Source organism: Dreissena polymorpha, chromosome 14 (genome assembly GCF_020536995.1).
Source record: "Dreissena polymorpha isolate Duluth1 chromosome 14, UMN_Dpol_1.0, whole genome shotgun sequence".
In the NCBI taxonomy this organism is placed as follows: Eukaryota; Metazoa; Mollusca; class Bivalvia; order Myida; family Dreissenidae; genus Dreissena; species Dreissena polymorpha.
The window spans coordinates 70342765-70366547 of NC_068368.1; the positions used below are offsets into that span (position 1 = coordinate 70342765).

The 23783-nt window shown below is 39.0% G+C and overlaps 1 protein-coding gene across 1 annotated transcript; it reads right to left on the bottom strand.

Moving 5' to 3' along the window:
* Positions 1-7914: 7914 nt before the first annotated feature.
* Positions 7915-21425, bottom strand: LOC127858944 (galactose-3-O-sulfotransferase 2-like). Its single transcript, XM_052396313.1, has 3 exons — positions 21292-21425; positions 9726-9832; positions 7915-9466 (listed from the first exon to the last, which is right to left on the bottom strand). The coding sequence occupies exons 2-3, from the start codon at positions 9779-9781 to the stop codon at positions 8125-8127; spliced, it is 1398 nt and encodes a 465-aa protein (XP_052252273.1). The 5' UTR covers positions 9782-9832; positions 21292-21425; the 3' UTR covers positions 7915-8124.
* Between the last annotated feature and the right edge of the window lie 2358 nt (positions 21426-23783).

Below are 23783 nucleotides of genomic sequence, written 5' to 3' on the forward strand. Positions count from 1 at the left end.
CAAGAACTATTAACAAGCTCCCTTAAATAGTATACTATCACGATAAACAATATATATACTCAGCGTGGGGCTTATCAAAATGATTTCGTATAGTCAAATGCGTATTTTCTAAAAATATAAATCATTGAAATACGCACGTTTTGTGCTACGTTACCGTTTCATTTTAATTCCTTTAGTTCTCAGAATCTCCGTTTCCTTAAATAATTGATCATATATTTTGCGAATTCCAGATTTAATTTTTTGTATCACGAAATCCATCGGAATTATTCTTTACCAGGTGTTCGTACTTACAAATAAATTAATTTATATCCTGTAAGAATTTCAGGCACATAACTTTTTGTGCATTCACAGATTCGTGCATGTAAACCGCGTAAGTCAAATTTGGCGCAAATTGTTATTTGTTTTTATAAGAACGGCGGGTTCACGGGTCATTTTCTGCGAAAATATTGGATTTCATATCCAATAGGAAGGCATAGTTATTAGCGCGTGAGAAAATCCTGAACACTCATTGGTGCACTAATTATTTCTGCAAAAACTGCGTAAGTCAATTTTTCCAACTTTTCAAAAAACATTTTTTAAATATTATTTGAAGCTTTAAAATATATTAATTTAGATAGAATTAGTCAAAATGGGCATACTTTTTATTTATGAAAATATAAAAGCCTGTAGTTGTCATTTTAATTCTAAAAATGGACTTACGCAGTTTTCTCTTTAATATTTGGTTCCTTTTTAGGCTATCTAAATTATTATATTTTAAAATTATTATTTTTTTGCCTATTGAAAAGTTGTAAAAATTTACTTACGCGGTTTTCGAAGAACAGCGACGTTATTTAGATAAGACATTTCTATCTAGTCACCTGGGTTAATATTTTACATATTTTGCAGCAGTAAAATATCGCGATTTTGTGAAATGAATGTGCTTCATTCATATTCACGCAAGGCTATCTTTTTAATGTTGGTTAAGTTTTAGGTAATATTATAATTATTTGACGAACTAAAAATGAAATTCAAACGCACCGAAACTGCATAAAAAACATTAACCGAAAGTTAATAGTTTAATTTTAAACTTTTTCATTGACATCGTTAAAGGGACATGCTCGTGGATTTTCGTTTTTTTCGTATCCGTCATTCAATGAATTTACTCACACAACTGTACAATTTGGAGTATTTTTTTAATAATTATAATAACAACATGATGTGTTTGTGAAACACTATGTTCCCCATATATTTGACCTATGACCTTGAAGGATGACCTTGACCTTTCGCCACTCAGAATGTGCAGTTCCATGAGATACACATGCATGCCAAATATCAAGTTGCTAATATTGCAAAAGTTATCGCCAATGTTAAAGTTTGACGCAACATACATTTGACCTTTGACCTTAAAGAATGACCTTGACCTTTCACCACTCAAAACGTGCAGCTCCATGAGATACACATACAATTCAAATATCAAGTTGCTATCTTCAATATTGAAAAAGTTATGGTCAATGTTAAAGTTTGACGCAAACAAACACACACAAAAAGTAGAAAACTAATTTGCCAAAGGCTTCGATCTCGGGACCCTTAGAAGCTGAAGGTAACGCGCCACCACTACACAACGCAGGCCACCACAACTCAACGCAGGCCACCACAACTCAACGCAGGCCACCACAACTCATCGCAGGCCACCACAACTCATCGCAGGCCACCACTACTCATCGCAGGCCACCACTACACAACGCAGGCCACCACTACACAACGCAGGCCACCACTACACAACGCAGGCCACCACTACACAACGCAGGCCACCACTACACAACGCAGGCCACCACTACACAACGCAGGCCACCACTACACAACGCAGGCCACCACTACACAACGCAGGCCACCACTACACAACGCAGGCCACCACTTCCCAACGCAGGCCACCACTACACAACGCAGGCCACCACTACACAACGCAGGCCACCACTTCCCAACGCAGGCCACCACTACACAACGCAGGCCACCACTACACAACGCAGGCCACCACTTCCCAACGCAGGCCACCACTTCCCAACGCAGGCCACCACTACACAACGCAGGCCACCACTTCCCAACGCAGGCCACCACTTCCCAACGCAGGCCACCACTACACAACGCAGGCCACCACTACTCATCGCAGGCCACCACTTCCCAACGCAGGCCACCACTTCCCAACGCAGGCCACCACAACTCATCGCAGGCCACCACTACTCATCGCAGGCCACCACTACACAACGCAGGCCACCACTACACAACGCAGGCCACCACTTCCCAACGCAGGCCACCACTACACAACGCAGGCCACCACTACTCATCGCAGGCCACCACTTCCCAACGCAGGCCACCACTTCCCAACGCAGGCCACCACAACTCATCGCAGGCCACCACTACTCATCGCAGGCCACCACTTCCCAACGCAGGCCACCACAACTCATCGCAGGCCACCACTACTCATCGCAGGCCACCACTACACAACGCAGGCCACCACTACTCAACGCAGGCCACCACTACACAACGCAGGCCACCACTTCCCAACGCAGGCCACCACTTCCCAACGCAGGCCACCACTACACAACGCAGGCCACCACTACTCATCGCAGGCCACCACTTCCCAACGCAGGCCACCACTACACAACGCAGGCCACCACTACTCATCGCAGGCCACCACTTCCCAACGCAGGCCACCACTACACAATACACGGTTTTAAACATGGTGATAGTTCAAACGCTGTCATTAATGACCGATAATAAGTGCCCTAACCTTTTTAGTGAGGAGTGTTATTTTGCCTGTTGGAATACAATGAGTATAATATTTGTTGAATCTATGACATTTTTTATTGTCATTTTGCAAAGCTGCGAAGAAGTCCCTTTAATAATGCGTTCTTCTTTTTTATGACTTAATCGCTCTAGTGTTTTTTTCGATTTTTCGATCTAATATAATCTCTAACCTTGCCGTTTCATAAAAACAAAAACATGCATTTTCCATGCATTACACGGCACTTCCTTCTAGCCAATACAGTATATGGAAACGGAAACTAGAAGTAAACAGTAATGGGAAACTTTTTTTCTGAAAACATATTATAAAGATATTTCAATTTCTGCCAAGATTACGATATCTGGTCTCTACGTGCGAATTTTTTATAATTGTTTTTTCATTTGCAAATCATATTTGTGATTTTGGCCACAATACTTTGAATCTTGAGAAAAAACAATAGGCCATTGAGTGTATGCAATACAGAATTGTATCAATTAAAGTGCATTCATCCGTAAATTGGTAATGTGATCATAACAAGTTGGTTAATAATAGTTATGTCATTAACGGACTTGTTCAATTTAAGCATATCTTGTCGACCTTTATTTGCTTTTTCTTTTTTCTCTCCAAATTGTATGTATTTAGTAAACTATTTTTGTTTAAGCATCCGTATCAGTAAATAAAACGCCTGTTATAAAAAGTTAATTTGCTTCTTGTAATATCTAATCATGCGTAGTTTGGTACAACAATTTGTTTTTGTCATTTTGACAAATTGTTGACAAAACTCTTTTATAACACGTTCTTCTAATTATACAAAATCGCTTTAGTACTGTCGCCTGATTAGCCCTTACCCTGCCGTTTCCCAAAAACGAATAAATGCATTTTGTATTCATTTCATGACATTTCCGTCAAGACAATACATATGAAAATAGAGTTCGTCACTGCGCATGCCCTTTATAAAATAGAACGACTGATTTTTACAATTTGTATTATATGTATGAGGCAGTTGCTTTCCTTTCTAATGACTTTACTTGATTATAGACAGTTATTTTAGTACATTGAGGCGCCTGTCGATTTCTTTGTTGTATCAAATTCATCGAAATAAATCATTCTGTTTTGTAAACTGTGTATTGACATTTTTAAAAGAGATATTATATAGATAAATCATTGCTTTGTACGACAAAGTGATTACATAATCGAGACTGTGTGCATGAAAACAATATTACATGAACGCTTAATGTGTATTCTGATGTTATTATCAGGGCCGATAAAATCGTTTAATCTCGATGCGTCTATTAATATTACGTTTGGTTCTGCGTTCGTCATTAACAAAGCGTGATCTCTAGAGACCGTTATCTTCAATACGTGACTTAATGTCCAAAATATCATAAATATGAAATACGTGTAAGAGTTAACAATCCTCAAGAGATCGTTAATGAAAAACGTTCATACCCCGCAATAAATATTCCATATTCATACGAATGTACCGGTACTCGTATTGAAGCGCATATTTATATCGACTAACCTTCGTGTTACATCTCAAAGTACCTTCGCATTTTTATGAACATTAAAGTGCGTTGCGGTGGGAAATGGGGAAACAAGTATTGAAACGATTATTTCGAAGCAAAAACTACAATCCTAAACAGTACATTATGATTCAGTAGAATCTGACGATAGTCATACGATGATGATGTACTAATGATGATGATGATAATGATGATAATGATGATAAATGATGATAATGATGATAATGATGTAACGCACGTGGGTGTTGAAACATGAAGTTGAGGTGAATCCAAAGCGTTGTGCAACAAAGAAAAACGTCAATAAGATCGTTAATATGTTAACAGAATTGCCCGGTTTACCAACACCCGCATTCGACAGAGTGGTGCGACCAGAGAAATATCAACTATCATGCCCGTTCTTTGGACCAGATCTCAGCGTTTGTTTCCCAAACCACAACGTCTCTAAACAAAAATTTCGTCTGAATTATATGTGTCTTGTTCTGTGAAAATTGGGCAAAATGCACGTGCGTTAAGTGTCGTTCCAGATTAGCCTATGCATTCTGCACAGGCTAATCAGGGACGACAATTTCCGCTTTAATGGTATTTTTAGTTTAAAGGAAGTCTCTTCTTACCGAAAATCTAGTAAAAGCGGAAAGTGTCGTCCCTGATTAGCCTGTGTGACTGCACAGGCTAATCTTGGACGACACTTTACGTACATGCATTATGCTCAGTTTTATCAGAACAAGACATATATAAATAAAATATAATAACTTTACTTAGACAAGAGGACGCATAGTATAGGACAGACTCGTCGCTCACAATACCTTTTGACCACCATTTTAGCTAGTGGTACCAAACATGGCTATATCGGTGAGTTTAACCCATTTATGCCTAGTGGACTCTTCCATCCTTCTAAATTGGATCAAGTTATTTCCAAAATGAGGGATGTCTTGTATATTTATTTCTATATTTAGAGTATTTCTTACAGAAATTCCTTTAAGCAAAAAGCGCAGACCCTGATGGGACGCCGCATCATGCGCTGTTTGCAAAGACCCTTTTTCTAGACGCTAGGCATATTTGGGTTAAATCTGGATTTTACGTTTGCAGTTTCAATACCACGCCAAGGCATTCATGGCGAGTTTAAACTGGAAATACGTCAACGCAAAATAAATACATAATTATTGTTTGCTATTGTATTTTTACAGAATGTTTATCTTAAACAAATACCACTAAAATGTAATTTCTTATTTAAAAAATCAACAGCTGAAGAACATGTGTATAATATCATATCAAATAAAATATGTGCGCTGACTACTAAACAAGAGAATAAGTTCCGGTACCTGTTTGCTCACCTAAGTTCTCCAAAAAAATGAATTTGAACATATTTATATATATCCAGGAAACCTTTCTTAAAATAAATAAGATACAAATTGAGTTCGCGATGCAGTGGATCGAGTCAGTTCTTGTATTAAAACCAAATTCATTTAAAATTGGCATTAACAAACTTTAACAAATTAGTTTCATAAAAAGGTAATAATAGCACTTAAAAAGCAACATCGCCAATTATCATATTATCGAATAATTCTATTTTTCTTTGTTGGCTTCTAAGCTGTTTCTTTATTGCAAATTTTAAGATTTGATTGGGGAATTATGTGCCTGAACATAGTACCTTATTTTCGCATATTTTTGCATATGAACAATTAAAAATAATAATTGCTTAAAGGTTTTACAAATTATATATTATTATATATTTTACAAACCAGCAAACTAGGCCAGTAATAAGCGCCCGTAAAATATGTTTTGCAGACGGGAAATTCAAAATATTCCAAAAATTCATGAAAATCAGTAGAAGTCATCATGTGTTTGCCATCAGTAGGTTATGAATAAATTGATCGAACAATGACACTCGACGTAGGACAAAAGCCTCGTTAAAATGATTTAGAGATATCACGCTTGTGCACTAGACTCCTCCAGCCATAGTAGGCATATAAAGAAATATTACAACTTTAAAATATTAGCGTGAGTCAATGTCGGGAAATGGCACTACAAAGTGAATGAAAGCAAATTAATAAATGGTACAATAACATGGCAACCGTGTTAATATGATGGCAACACATTTGAAACTTAGACGAATGCCTTCAATCATAAAGTATGTAGGACTTACATCAATAAAATATAGAAGCTCATTTACAGACGTTTCGATAAAAAAGTACATAAAATGGTTACTAAGGGACAAAAATAAAATTGCAAACTTATACAACATTCTATCCGAGTATTTGGCATACATTCATTATACACAGTATCGTAAAAAATGAAAAAATGCAGACATACAGCTTTCGTCGTGGCAAGCAATTTAGACAAAAAAAAACACCATTACATATATAATCCGTGTTAGAAATTAATCAAATGACTAGACAACAATATTCAATGTCATCTACACAATTAAATATCAAACATTTGTCACCATTATTATGGTATTGATTGGAGGTATTATTACTACAAGTGATGCCGTGATGATCATGATGGCGGTGACAATTATGTTGAGGATGGAGATGACGATGAGGGTGATAGTTGTGATGATAATATTGGCAACAAAGCTGCCGCCGATGATGAACATATTTGCTACACAAATAAAACCGTAAATATTACTCACACATGCGAGTTAAATTAGACTTTTTACCAATTAAACATTGAGGAATTGTTCATTTTGGAAACAAACAAAACACAACTTACCGTATTGCTTGAACATTACTATTTAAAATTCACTTTGATATACATTTTTATTTATGGCACTAACGTTTTCAAGAAATGTAAGCAAGACAATACTCTGTCAAAAGCATTTGTTCATTCGTTACCCACTTCGAAACTGTTCAAAATGAGTAATATATTTAATAAAAATACGTTAATTTATAAGAATTTAGGATTTAAGAATCTTAAACAAGTATTTCATAATTTAATCACGTCTTACATATCTTTTAATATGCGGTTGATAACGCCCATCTTATTTGCATTGCGTTACATTTCACTCAAGTTTAGATTTTGTCATTAAGTCTCCTCTGATTAAGTATTACCCCATACATCGAATTAATAATAAGTTATTCTAATTCGATCAAACAGCTAAAACATTTGTTTATGACTTCAATCAAAGTCAGTACATAATTAAATATTTATAGCATTTATTGCATTGCCAGCCAACTGCTGAAATTTGATTTGAATTGAATTTTCCAACCCAGTCGTATACTATTTATAAATAATTAAAGTTATTATGTTTGTCTTAACAATAATTTCTAATGATCAACGTTGACGTCCAAACTCTTTAAATTTTCTGTAAAACAGATAATGTGTTACCAACCTAAGGTACTAGTATATCATCAATAAAACGTATGATTGGTTAATTACTTGATTATGTTGTGATAATCAATAATAATTTTCTTTTTACAAAAGCAAATCCAAATCTTTAATACAAATATATCAAGGGTTAGAGCACATACCATCACCTTGACATACTAGTATTCAAAGTAGTCTAACATTTCAACACATTATTGAATCTTTTGGTAAATGTCTTTTACAATTTCTCAATGCGTATTTTTGTATACGCAATATTTAAATAATGAAAGCCTCAAACGTTTTATATATACAAAAATATGCTTGCTTTTTTAACATTATACAGGAATATAAACACGAGGATGTGATAATTGTCTGTACACATAATAATAAACTAATCGTATATGGAATCGATTATATTTATGATAGTACGCGTTTGTGGTGTGCGAGAAGATGATCTTTGGCAGTTATGCCCATATTACCGCATTTTGTTGACGCCTGAACAAGAGCCTCTATGGGTGATCATTAATGCACCAATTATGACGTCGTTGGCTGCGATTTCCAGTACTTATCCCACGCATGCTCGATCAGGCGACTAAGCATCGGCAGCTCGTCCTCTGTCATCAAGCCACAGTCCCCTAGCGTCACCGTGAACGCGGCACTCCATTTAGTGGCTGAAAATGATGCGCTGTCATTGTAAGAATTTGGTATCCTAGAACAAAACTCAGTGACTGTCTTTTTGATTTCCATAAAGCTTTTGACTTCCTCTTGCAAATCATCTTCTTCCTGTTTTACTAATTGGTCAAATTTAATACTAAAATAGTCATAGAGTCTGAAATCCGCGCTGTTCCAGTACCTGAGTCGATTAAGATCTTCGTCTGTGAGCTGGAATTCCGGTTTGGTGTCGAGCGCATTTAGCGGAACATACAGTATGTCCTTAGTGCTCCAACAAAGCTTTCGCCTCATTAAAACCAAGGATTCCTGGAAACGCTCCATGATTAGAACTAGAGCGTAGTCCTTGTCAAGTTCTTGTATATAATCATCTATATATGTTTCGTTTTGGAATTCCGATTCAGGAATTCCGAAATCGAACGACATCCGGTTTCTAACGAAGTCCGTGTTGACGGCATACACCGATGGGTCACGCAGGAAATCACGTATCAAGTGCTCATGTGCACCATTCTTTGACTTCAAACTATCGTAAAATCCGTAATATGTTGCCGCAGAACTAAAATGGCTCACCGGATCTCGAATGATGCCAATGTATGAGGTATTCATCGGTAAAATCTCTCGGAATTTGGCTTTGTTATAAACCGCATGGTTGCACAAAATGTTGAAATGTTCGTTTGGCGGTAATGGAACTATGCGATCCATAGATACAGATGTCCCATAACCGAGGTAATTAAATCCATAACCGTCGGAGTCCTTTGGAAGTACAATGTTTAAATTATTACTTATTGCAAACCGCAGTAGTATGTTCATCACAGTGGTGCTACCGGCCTTATGAACCTTGAGAAAACTCACATTTATTTGTTTAGTACACTGCCTGTCTTTATTCTGAGAAATCCCAAGAGGTTTAGATATAATTTGATATGATTCATGTTTTGTCAATGCCCTAGTACTTTCCTGACTTGGTTCCAATATAACATCTTCTTTGGCTTCGTTTTCTTCGAGAGTATTGTTGTTCAGATCTATGTTGAGACGGGTTGCGTTAAAAATGACATCAAAGGCATTCCAAAGTAGCATGTCCGATGCAATTTCGTTTCCCGGAGCGACACGATGGCCACTTCCGGTGTGAGCCGCCCATTCCATAAAGACGCTGTTCCGGCCGGCGCTGTGCACCAATAGGAGTCCGAGCACAGCAAGTAATACGCATAGTCTGGAGCCAATAGAGAAAATGTGAGGTAAAAGTTAATACTTTGTTAGCGTGTTTGTTATAACCAGTGTATCAAATTCCAATAGGTCGCATGCTATTTTATGGTTTATATTATTCTTGGGGAAAAAAGTCATTACTGTCTCGCATTGGCATTTTAGTTTTATGCCAAATATTCGAGGAATTGTCAACCTAGAACGATCTGCATAACTTAATATTTACAATGTTTAATTAGATTTGAGTATTGGACACAGCTCGTACTTACAAGAACGGTTTACTACGTAATAGCTGCGTTTTCGGTAACCATAGCGAGGTCGGCATCACTCTCTGAGCGCCTGACTTCTCGTGCAGTACCAGAAAGTCAGTGCATACCTAAAATACAAAATGATTTAGTTTAAACCTATTTATTTTAGCTCGATTGCATCGAAAGCCTAAGGCTTATATAAACGCTCTCGGGTCCGTTTCCTGGGTTTAGAACCAGTACTTGGTGTCTTTGAGGGAGATCTAATGCTGCGTTTACACCATGTTCCCGGCGACCACGGCAATCACGTTTCGGGCCACCATGGAGGAAACGGGATGAACGTGAGGCAACGTAGGGGAACGGAATAGCCAAACGTGACACAACGGGGTTGCCGTGGTTGCCGTGCCAAAATTTTAAACTGTCAAAAAATTTGCCACGGCAGTCACGGCGGAAATGAGAAACGTGATAGAACTTGTTAAACGCAACTTGACAGTACGTAGCAGGCCGTAACAAAACCCGAAAAGTGTCCGTACTCTGACGGGAATCCTTTTAATTCCCCGACATGTTAAGTTTCTATCACGTTGTGTTACGTTTTGTTACGCTTTGTCAAGATAACCACGGCAAGCTAGGATAATTGATAGCCGTTTTGCTACGTGTTTAATCCGACGCGTTACGGTGTGTTGCGTTTTGCAGGCAGATGCGTTACGGCCAGTTGAGTTGTTGTACGGTCTGACACGATTCGCGCGGTCTGAAGCTGAGTATATAAAAGCCGCGCTTTTCAGGAAACTTTAATTTCAGTCTCAACACTCGATGAGCAAACATGCCACCAAGAAAGCGCCGAACAAAGGCTACCCCCCCCCCCCCCCCCCCGCGCTGCAAACGACGTTCAAGTGGAGGAACAACCTGAAAGTATACTTGCCTTCCACCAAATGCTTCACAGTCAGTGCCAGTTTCAATCCAGGTGTAAGGGAGGAGCGATACTTCGTATCTTGTCTTGAGATGACTTGAGATATCCTTTCAAGGATCTCGTCGAATAGTTCTGGGGGCATCCTCAGATAATTCTGAAAGGTGTTGATATCTTCGTTGCGGAGTTCCCTGGTAAGAAATGCATCAAAGTGCCCTTGCTGCTGCCTTCTAGCTTCCGATAGCCATGGACGAACCCACAGGGACCTTGGCCTCCTTTTGCGTCTTTTCCCGGACTTTTTTTTACTTCTTTCAGCTCTTTACAACGCAAAGATTTTATTAATGCTGCAAATACTAGTAAGAAGGCAAACACAAAATCATCCTCGTCGTTCACATCCATGTCACTGGAATTATTTTGTTATAATAAATACTGTTGCTTGAGAGTTTTCTTTTATACCGGGAGCACACTCGTGTCCGAAACCTCTCGGATGTCCACGTTTGATCCGCACGGTACCTTGACAGAACGTGACAAATGAATGACAAACGTGTACAACGTATCAGACCTGCATGACAAACGCAAACAACGCGGGAACTTAACAGAACGCATCGTACCTTGAAGCAACATTTATACATCCGTGGCAGACCGTGGAATCAAAACTTAGCGCACCGTCGAAGGACCGCGTTTTCGCTTCGACGGAACGTCACGGATACTTTGATAAACCGTCAGAAAACTTAGCTCAACCTACCAAACCTTGGATTAAAGGTCAAACATTGCAAAAGCCACACGGCGCGATACGTTTTGGACAAACGGGACTGCCGTGGTCGCCGGGAACATGGTGTAAACGCAGCATAAAGAACGCCCCCACGGTGGGGATCGAACCCGTGACCTCCAGATCGCTAGGCGGACACCGCATCCACTAAACCACTGCGATATCATAAAATAATTTGTACTTTGTATAATTATATCATAGGACCGTTGACAGGTATTAAAGCAGTTTAAATGTGATAACATCATGTCAAATAATTATCTCTGGTAATAATTTCGGGCTCGTTACGAATTTTCATCCTTAAACAAAAAATATTACTGATTCTCGACTAACTTAAAAATGCCGTTCGCGCGTTTTTACCGTGTTATTTAATTAATCATCCTCCTTAGCTTTTAATCACAAAGAACTTTTGTATATTCACATAAACCGATAATAAACGTTTACCGCTTTCACATCCGCGTCTTACAAAACCCCATAAAAAACTACTTGGTGCAATGTCTTCTTGCTAACATAGTAACGATATTAAGCGAACGGCCGGATTGGGTATCGTTACATCCGTCAATCGATACACGAGCTATATCAATAAATTGGCATGGGGGAGAATATCATATAAACCACAAAGCACAAATATCGATTGTAAACACTTACGACGGACGGATGTATCATTCGAGAGAATTTGATGAATTACGCGACGGGATCATAAATATAGGACTTTAAACTGAAGAAATAACAATGCGTCTTGCGGTCATACATTACGTGAAACGATTACAGGTAAACAGTACAAAATATAGAGGATGTGGCCACGTGTGAACATATGTGTCGTGTTCTGAGAAAACTGGGCTTAATTCATGTGCGTAAAAGTGTCGTCCCAGATTAGCCTGTGCAGTCCGCACAGGCTAATCAGGGACGACACTTTCCGCTTTTATGGTATTTTTAGTTTCAAGGAAGTCCCTCCTTACCGAAAATCAAGTTTAGGCGGAAAGTGTCGTCCCTGATTCGCCTGTGCGGACTGCACAGGCTAATCTGGGACGACACTTTTCGCACATGTATTATGCCCAGTTTTATCAGAACACGACACATATTATTTTTTATGATCCCGAGTGAAATAACAAACGAGCTTACACTAACATGAACACATTTTCTGTTATGCCCATTTTTCAAGAAAATAATTAATAGCTGTTTCCCTTTCGCTGAAAAGTTACCCTTTCTCCCGTGGCGTGCCTCAATACATTTCGATACACAAAATGACGTCATAAATGCAGCGAAATTATCCAGTTAAACTCTTACAGAATGGAAATAAACGATGAAAAAAGCATAAAATAAAAAAAATGTTGGATTCGATGGAATATAGATTTCACTCGTGATCATAAAACATATGATAAATCTTGATATGATAATCTAAAAATAGAAAAAGTAGTTCCGATTTTTTTTCAACGGTGAAAATATGAATTTGTTTATTTTCACTGCTGTTATTTCACTGCAGAAATGTCATATTTTATCATAAGGTATAAACGAAATACACTTAAACACTTAAATTTGGTCTGCATTAAAACGTGTATTTTACCTAGGAGCTGTCATTGACACATAAATACGAATATGTATTTTTTATGTCAATTTAGGTTAAACCAGCTGTGTAACTTGAACAGGAAATTTAATTACTAGTATTCTTTAAGAAATTACTATCAGTTGAATTACTATTTTTTACGGTTACTTTTTTTTTGTTGCATCATGGGAAGTATGTGCGAGCAATATTAATGTATGGCACAAGCTAGATAAGTTAACATATGTTATAGATCTCTAAAAAGAGTGTTTGACTATGCAAGTATTAGTATTCATGTTGTTTCCAGCACAGTATTTAAATTTTAAAATGGTTTAACGTTATGCTATACTTTTAATAGTGTTTTAGGGCAAATATTGATAAGTACTTGAACCTGCTATTGATTAAAACTTAGAATGAAGTCAATATTCCGATACTGCTCGCGATATTTTATTTTATTTTTGAAAACAAGCCGAACTGTGACCTAAAGGGTTATATTTTTGCATATATCACTGAGAAAACACTAACATTACTCAATAGACAAATAATTCTTAAATGTATGCAATGTGTGTGTAAAGGAAATGCATTTATGCTTTCTATTATTAATATTTATAAAAAGGACACATTTCGCTATTCCTTCTTTATTTGTATTGCAACCTCGCTCTAGTAGTGTCCGCTAACGATCATATCCATATGTCTGGTTATGCTGCCATTAGCTACAGAAACATAATTATCGATTTAAAAGAGTTCATGTCCTATTCCAATTAATCATTGTGTTTCCCTCCTTGGTTAAAATAAGTACCTATTTATAGAGAGTTCCATTTCTCTTCTGATTTAAAATCTAATTAGCAATTGCACCCATGCCTTTGTGGGTGTTTCCCATATGAGAGGGGTACTTGCAACATTTTGGTGCATTTCAATGAGGACTTTTTTTAATGATGAACTTAACCCATTTATGCCTAGTGGACTCTCCCATCCTTTAAATAAGATAAATTTATTTCCTAAATTAGGGTGTCTATATTATATTTATTTCTATATTTATAATATTTATCGCAGAAATTCCTTTCAGCAAACAGCGCAGATCCTGATGAGCATCATGCGGCGTCTCATCTGGGGCTAAGCTGTTTGCCAGGGCGTGTTGTCTAGACGCTAGGCGTAAATGGGTTAAAGGGTGCGTTTGTTGAGTTAATCGGCCCTTGGCTAAAATATATTTCACAGCCGATCTCTGACGTAGAATGAAATAAAATAAATTTCAAGAAAAGTGCCATTAGCATATGTCGATCTTTTAACGGCTGGACTAAAAAGCTTTAACACAAACGAGGCTAAGGCCGGGTTTCCATGTCTCCGCGTCCGCGTTCCGTGTCCGTGTATCCGTGTCCGCGAAAAAACGAACTGATAGAAATCTGTTGGAGCGATTCCATGTATCCGCGTTCCGCGTCCGCATTTTTCGTCCGCGAATTGCGTCCGTGAAAAATCGCTCGGTGAGCGATTTTTCACGGACGCGGACTCAGTACACGGACGGAAGTGAACATGAATGGTCGACTTTCAAGCATAAATATTAGTGAAAAAATAATATAATTAATAAGGGATCACTCTGAAATATACAACCAACGTATGAAAGAATACAGAGACAAAGACATTGCATCAAACAATTCGTATATATATCGTCTGCATTGTACACTCTATAATCGCTTTTCAAAAGACACACTATATATTTCAAACAAGATATAACGCTATAAGAAGTCGCTATTTATGTTCTTTTTTGTCTATGCGGGTTCACATACAAGTTTTAAAGTCTGTAATACGAATAATCAGTAATATTTATCAATAAAACTATGCTAATTGCCATTAATTCAGCCTGTCCAGAGTGGCTTATCAGCTAGTTTCCGCTTTCTGTACTGTGGTGTTGGAGAAATTAGCTGAGAGCGGTATGAAACAAGGAGATAATTAGGAATTTTGTATACCTTGGGTTATAACAGTATTAAAATATTTTGTTAATAATTATAAATAACTTACCAAGGTTCTGAACTCTTCATCGTTCAGCTCTAATTCTCTAATAAGATGGTAGTATGTACCGTAATTTTGACGGTTTCTTAAGATGGCACGTGACCAGTACCTATGTCTGCGTTTCCGTCTACTAACTTGCAGTGCTGCCGCAGCAGTCATCATAAAGAATGTGTGCTCTTCTAATAACGACATCCTAATCCAAGTACCACCACGTTTGGAATGAGCTTTTTACACGGAAAGGCTAACAAATAAGCGGATGCATGGAATCGATAATTCGTGTCCGTATACGGAACGCGGACACGGAACACGGACGCGGAGCGCGGACACGAATACATGGAAACCCGACACCCACAAACACCCACCCCGTGTCGCCTTGTAGAGCTATGCTCGGAAACAATAGCACGGATTCCTTTCTCAGCTATGCGCAATAGAAAGAAGCTGTGGCATGTGTGGATCAGATATAATACACTTCACATTATGGCGATGACATATTTTTAAGTTTGGGGAGGACCGGAGTGACACCAATAAAACCCTTTTAAAACATTTGAGCCGCGTTCTTAGAAAACTGGGCTTAATGCATGTGTGCAAAGTGTCCGCTTTTATGGTATTGTTAGTTTCAATGAAGTCCCTCCTTACCGAAAATCAAGTTAAGGCGAAAAGTGTCGTCCCTGATTAGCCTGTGCGGACTGCACAAGCTAATCTGGGATGACATTTTACGCACAAGCATTATGCCCAGTTTTCTCAGAACACGACTCAATCGAACGAATACTTGTACATGTGTTGTTTTTTTTAATGAATGCCGCGTTTGATTACATGGTGAGAATTGTTGCATCTCACTTTAACACGGACTGGTAACGTGGATTTAATAACCAGACCCAATAACTTCCGATTAGTCTCGATGTGATACAATGCATAATAAAGGAACAGTGAAGCAAAGCATCATAGCTATCAATGTATCATCAACGCAATCAATAGGAACAAGTAACATAAATTTAGTTATGAGAAATGACGCAAAACATATAAAACGTTGATGAACGTGCATATTTTATGTTCAAACTGTGTGTAATAGCTTGGTTTTTAGTTATGTTTTAATCAATAATATAAAAGAGATTCGATAAGGTCTGAGAGAGTATTATAACAAATTAATTTTTTTACTGTAATTTGCACAAAAAGTAGCCCCTAGGTTGCGGCAAATTCGATCCATGGGGCATAATTAAAACACACATTGTGGAGTACCAAAAATACGATGACGCACACCAAATATTTATCCCCTATTAAGCTTTACGAGTTTGAGAAAACTTTAAAGTTATTAACTAAAAAGTCTACATAAATCATGTGACCCCTGGGATGCGGTAAGTTTTTCCACAGGTGCTAGATTTGAATATATTGAGAAGCGGAATACTATACCATCCTACATGTATATCAAACCATTGACTCTCGCATTTTTTATTTTATTAATCGATATTGGGTACTTATAAAAATATATTGTCATTTGGCCGTTGGGCGTAGCAAGTTTTGACCCCCGGTCGTGGTTTGAAAAAACCCAGTAGAGGACAAATACTATACGTTACATACAAAATAACACACTTATGTGATTTGTGGTTTCAGAGACGATTTTGTATAAGTTATCACTTAAAACATATGTAACCCAGGGAAGAACCATTTGACCAAATCATAATGGCCTTATTTTAACCAACCGTGTTAACGACCACCATGCGATAGCCAGTTTGGATACCAGGCCAATACATTTTAACAAATTTAGTACAGGACCACTAGACGATTTTAAACACCAAATATAAAACCACTATGTCGTGTGGTTTCAAAAAAGATGTTTATTTTTGAAGTTTTCATTTTCAAAATGATTTTAAGCTCCGGTGACCTACCTATGCAACGGACCGTAACGATACGAACAACTGAAAAAGAGTCACCAGGGATCATTTTTATTAAGTACCGTTAAAATATTTCCAGCCGTTATTAGACGAAAAAGTTATTGGCCACGCACACGGACGAAGTGACGGAAGACCGACATCTTGGTATCCTTAAGCTCCAAATGAGCACTGGGTGCTCAGGCGAGCTAAAACTAGAGTAACAGTTCAAACGAAGAAGTACCTGAACATCAAATAAAAACGAATTTAATGCATTTGTAAATAATTATGTTTTGTGACGTAAAAAGTAAGAAAGCACAAAAGACACTGTTTGTAAATTTCCATTTTAGCCGATTTGTTCCTACGAAAAATTAACATCATTTTGATTCTGTAACAAATTCGAGGAAACATGTCGGTATTCGCGTAAAAACTTGGCATTATAAATTGTATCGACGCAAGACGTCAATTGATTGATAGTGCTATAAAAGCAAATTAAATTCATTTTACTCAATATTGCTTGACCATATGCATATATTGGTTGAATATTTATAAAATACTATGCTGGTATTATTATTACCTGAACAATTGAAATATTCCACAGAAGACAATACAACGGTCTTATTCATAAGACAAACTAACAGCTCATTTAATAGAACAATATCGATTGCCTATGAAATAAAGTTGTTGTCTCATTAAATCCGGGCACCACACGGCTGGGGCTATCAATATATCACTTCGCCGCAAGTAATGGTTGGGGTTGTGAGGAGGGGGTACCCGTCCACTTGTCAACACATGGATGCAAGTATATCCTCGATATAGCAATGAGGAAGGAGAGGGGGTCCTCTGGTCAACACATGGATGCATGTATATCCTCGATGTAGCAATGAGGAGGGGATGGGGGTCCTCTGGTCAACACATGGATGCAAGTATATCCTCGATGTAGCAATGAGGAGGGGGTCCTCTGGTCAACACATGGATGCGTGTATATCCTCGATGTAGCAATGAGGAGGGGGTCCTCTGGTCAACACATGGATGCAGGTATATCCTCGATGTAGCAATGAGGAAGGGGAGGGGGTCTTCTGGTCAACACATGGATGCAAGTATATCCTCGATGTAGCAATGAGGAGGGCGTCCTCTGGTCAACACATGGATGCATGTATATCCTCGATGTAGCAATGAGGAGGGGATGGGAGTCCTCTGATTAACACATGGGTGCAAGTTTATCTTCAATGTAGTAATGAGGATGGCGCGGGCGGTCCTCTGGTCAACACATGAATGCAAGTATATCCTCGATGTAGCAATAAGGATAGGGTGGGTGGTCCTCTGGTCAACATATGGATCCTCGATGTAGCAATGAGGATGGGGAGGGTGGTCCTCTGGTCAACACATGGATGCATGTATATCCTCGATGTAGCAATGAGGAGGGGATGGGGGTCCTCTGATTAACACATGGCTTCAATGTAGTAAACAGGATGGGGCGGGTGTTCCTCTGGTCAACACATGGATGCAAGTATATCCTCGATGTAGCAATGAGGATAGGGTGGGTGGTCCTCTGGTCAACATATGGATGCTCGATGTAGCAATGAGGATGGGGAGGGTGGTCCTCTGGTCAACACATGGATGCATGTATATCCTTGATGTAGCAATGAGGATGGGGTGGATGGTCCTCTGGTCAACACATGGATGCATGTATATCCTCGATGTAGCAATGAGGATCGGATGGGAGTCCTCTGGTAAACACATGGATGCAAGCATATCCTCGATGTAGCAATGAGGATGGGGGGGGGTGGTCCTCTGGTCAACACATGGATGCAAGTATATCCTCGATGTAGCAATGAGGAGGGGGAGGGGGTTCTCTGGTCAACACATGGATGCAAGTATATCCTCGATGTAGCAATGAGGATGAGGTCGGTGGTCCTCTGGTCAACACATGGATGCATGTATACCCTCGATGTAGCAATGAGGATTAGGTCGGTGGCCCTCTGGTCAACACATGAATGCAAGTATATCCTCGATGTAGCAATGAGGATCGGGTGGGGGTCCTCTGGTCAACACATGGATGCAAGTATGCCCTCGATGTAGCAATGGGGAGGGGTGGGGGTCCTCTGGTCAACACATGGATGCATGTATATCCTCGATGAAGCAATGAGGAGGGGGTCCTCTGGTCAATACATGGATGCATGGATATCCTCGATGTAGCAATGAGGATGGGGTGGGGGTCCTCTGGTCAACACATGGATGCAGGTGTATCCTCGATGTAGCAATGAGGATCGGGTGGGGGTCCTCTGGTCAACACATGGATGCAAGTATATCCTCGATGTAGCAATGAAGAGGGGATGGGGGTCCTCTGGTCAACACATGGGTGCATGTATATCCTCGATGTAGCAATGAGGATCGGGTGGGGGTCCTCTGGTCAACACATGGATGCAAGTATATCCTCGATGTAGCAATGAGAAGGGGATGGGGCTCCTCTGGTCAACACATGGATGCATGTATATCCTCGATGTAGCAATGAGAAGGGGGTCCTCTTGTCAACACATGGGTGCAGGTATATCCTCGATGTAGCAATGAGGATGAGATCGGTGATCCTCTGGTCAACACATGGATGCAAGTATATCCTCGATGTAGCAATGAGAAGGGGGTCCTCTTGTCAACACATGGGTGCAGGTATATCCTCGATGTAGCAATGAGGATGAGGTCGGTGGTCCTCTGGTCAACACATGGATGTAAGTATATCCTCGATGTAGCAATGAGAAGGGGGTCCTCTTGTCAACACATGGATGCAGGTATATCCTCGATATAGCAATGAGAATGAAGTCGATGGTCCTCTGGTCAACAGATGGATGCAAGTATATCCTCGATGTAGCAATGAGGATGAGGTCGGTGGTCCTCTGGTCAACACATGAATGAATGTATATCCTCGATGTAGCAATGAGGATGGGGAGGGGGTCCTCTGGTCAACACATGGATGCAAGTATATCCTCGATGTAGCAATGAGGATGAGGTCGGTGGTCCTCTGGTCAACACATGGGTGCAAGTATATCCTCGATGTAGCAATGAGGATGGGGAGGGGGTCCTCTGGTCAACACATGGATGCAAGTATATCCTCGATGTAGCAATGAAGATGGGATGGGCGGTCCTCTTGTCAACCCATGGATGCAAGTATATCCGCGATGTAGCAGTTTGAATACATAAGCTCTCGGGTTAGCGCACTGGGTGGATCTCGGTGACCCTAACTCGATCCCCATTTACGGCGCATGTTAGATAGGTTGTTGATCGTTATACCGGTCAGCCGGTTAGTATTCTTCAGGTTTTTTAGGTTTCTTTCCACAGCACAAGACCAAGGACCACGTCAAATAAATATATTTCAGTTAAAAACTAAAGAGCAGCAAATAGCGTCGATAATTAAAAAAATCGTACATACTTGTGTGATTATGTAAATAACGTAGGAGTGGTGAGGCACATTCCGGTCCTCACATGATACAGGACCTTAGAAGCGGAGACAACTCATGCATTCCGAAAGACAACATAAATCATTAAACACTATTAGCAGTCTTATGATATGGCAATGTGATATCTTGTCCTTAAAATAACATTGTAATAAATATTTGATAACCTGAGTCGTGCGACTAGGTCTGATGCCAAATTCACAGTCAGATCAGGAGCTTCCCTGTCCGCCAATGAGAGCACGGAACACTGAACATTTATCATGCTCTAAAATATAAATTATATGCATCTTTTGACGATTAAAAAAACCTGAAAATTATAAATTAATAAATCAACTAATGACAAACTTCAAAACATGTCAAAATCTGTGAAAAAGCCCCCTAACAGCGGACAGGGTAGCACGTGACCAGACTGCTCGAATGCTCAGGATTGTACGGAGATACCCTGGACGCACGTGACATACGTTAGGTTTATTTGCGCGTGACGCGGCTCAGATATTAAATCGTATAAACAGCCACACACTCTACTTGGGAGCGTCCTTTGTTCACCCCAGCCATACCGCGAACAGTTAACCCTTTGCATGTTGGGAATTTTGTCTTCTGCTAAAATGTCGTCTGCTAAATTTTTAAAATTAGCATGTTCTTCGATTTTTTTTTCAAAGAATACTATAACAATAGCAAACAGTTTGGATCCTGATGAGACGCCACGTTGTGTGGCGTCTCATCTGGATCCAAACTGTTTGCAAATGCCTTCAAAATTCGGTTCCAGCACTGAACTTACACGGTTCGGATTTTGATCGAAACCATTAATTGACTCACGCATTACACATTTCGTTACGGAATCCTTAGATCTTCGGTAAATTAAGGCTTATCATAAGATATCATGGTAAGATTGTAATAATGGCTACACTAGCTAACCATGTTGTGGTATCAACCATTAATTTAATTATCAGATATCCTGATAGTAAAAATACCGTTTTAATGTTAATATATAAATAGTATGAATCATGAAAATAATAGAAATATAATACTTATATACAACAGCGACAAAGAAAGCCTACTTACTCGTGAATCTAATAAACGGCGATTACAATCCTAATTTCCAGCGAGAAAATTTCACAGTTTATTGTCTTAGAGTGTATAGTTGAAATCAAACCATCCTGGAAGCCATCCAGAAACAGTGAGTTAATCGATAGTTCCGCCGCTAGAAAGAATACGACTATTGGGCAATCCGCACAGCAGAAAGGAAAAGAAAAGCGCTATCCGGTTGATGTCGAAAGCCGCGTAGGGATTCCACAATTAGACCCTGCATGACAGATATCAGTATTTCGTCCGATCGTGCATATAAACCGTCAGCTGATCCTGAGTGCATCTCGTTGTGTTACAAGTTTTACGTACTGGCATTTTGGGGAAACATTGTTCTGTTGCTGCTGAAGAACAGTATTTTATGCCAATGGAAAGCACTCGATTACGCGGGTTCTCATTAATTCCATATTTATACCCCTTGTATGCGTATTTCATTGACAAGACGTTTCAGTTAACATTTTTCGTTGTATTGATTGAAAACACAATATTCAATTAGCCATTATATGAGTCGCGTTAGGAGAAAACAGGGCTAAATGCATGTGCGTAAAGTGTCATCCCAGATGAGCCTGTGCAGTCCGAAAAGGCTAATCAGGGACGACACTTTCCGCCTAAACTTGTTTTTCGGTAAGGAGGGACGTCCTTAAAATAATATAAAAGCGTACAGTGTCGTCCCTGATTAGCCTGTGCGGACTGCACAATCTAATCTGGGACGACACTCATCGCACATGCATTAAGCCCAATTTTCTCTAAACAAGACACATGATACGGATTATGCAAACAGATCAAACTATATGCGACAATCGTAGCTCCATACCAGCGTGCGCATCCGTACAGTGCGGACAGGAGCTTCACTGAGTGCATGCGAAGGCTTGTCTGGAGCTCCAATTGTCGTAAATTACATAAGGCCCATTTTCGAATGACGCGGGTCATTATATTTGTATGGTTTGAAATAACTGCAACATAATGATACTGATTTTTCGATACAAATGTATTTCTCGAAATGCAAAACATCAAAATTAGGAAACAGTTTAGCGAGAAAAGGTAACGAAAATAAAACTTATGAACGAGGTTAAGAGGCATAGATACCGGTACGCTGAATTTCAATGCTCTACATACACAATAAACTATTAGAAGGAAAATATTTCACACACAAAATGCACAATAAGTAACTAGAATACAAAACAATTTTAAACCAAAATACATTTAATTGCTTTGCAATAACACACTATTTCGCTTTACTGAACCACATATTATATAATGAGCTGCACCGATGCAATTTAAATGGCTGTTGGGGACCATTATGCACTTTCATAAAATATTTTCGTGTACGAAGTATATAGCCGGTACATGTATATATGTATATATTTCGTCATTTGGTACGAAAACGAAAATCTGTAAAAATGTGACGCCTTACTTGCAGCAAACGAGCATCCATTCAGTCCATGGGTATTTCCGAAATCCGCCGCCGTAAGCTGTGTGCAATGATTTGTGTTCCGAACGTTCATAGTTAAGATGGTTTTAATGTAGTTCCATTCAGTGAAGTAGATACATAAAATGTGTGTCCGCTTTATCTCAAAAATTGGATGTTTATGGAAAACTAGTACGTATTATATATAATAATTGTTTTTATTTTATAATAAATTATATACTGTATGCAATACGTTCACGTGTCATCTACATTTTTATTTAAATTACAAAATAAATTTTCAGCATTTTAAAAAACAATTCCACATTTTTGATGAATTAAATATCTGCTTAACCGAAGTCGAATGATAAATTCAACTCATAATCCGTATATGGACTGTTTACGAGATGTAGAGCTCTAACACAGTAACTCACATCGTTTATATCTGTGATATAATAGAAGGTGGTTTGGTCCGGTATTCCTCACGGCTCTCTGAAGGTGGTTTGGTCCGGTATTCCTCACGGCTCTCTGATAATGCTCTCTGGTGTGTCAATAACAAAAGCTCACGATGACCCATATGCGTGGTTCAGCATGTCCGACTTTCTTTCGATAGTAAAGACATAGTACATTGTCAATATCAACATTTCATCATCAAGATACCTGCGATGTTTGTGATGTTTATGTATCTTTTGTAAGTCACTACGTCTATACTAAAAAAGAGAATTCTCAGTAATTCTTTATTCAAATTTGTGTTCTTGTTTTTCCCACCGACACAGCCAAGAAATAGAAGGGATATACGGTAAAAACTAGGGCCATCTGTAAGTCCGTATGTCTGTCCGCAGCCGCAAACTTTAGAGCCGAAGTATTCCTTCAACATACGACGTACAAACTTGTCCCTTAAGATATGAAATCGAGAGTTGAGCAAGTGCAACACTATTTATCACGTACTACGTTAAAAGTTAAGATATAGCCCTTATCAACTTTAGTAAAATTACACGATTATTACAACTAACAACTCGGGGCGGGTGAGTTATTCGTAAATACTGCGACAAGCTGTAGTTGTATT

Bases quoted from the DNA above. Each gene is read 5' to 3' on its own strand.
- LOC127858944 (XM_052396313.1), bottom strand. From the start codon at position 9,781: ATGCCGACCTCGCTATGGTTACCGAAAACGCAGCTATTACGTAGTAAA. The intron at 9,467-9,725 runs GTAAGTACGAGC...TATTGGCTCCAG, and splicing joins TTACGTAGTAAACCGTTCTT to ACTATGCGTATTACTTGCTG.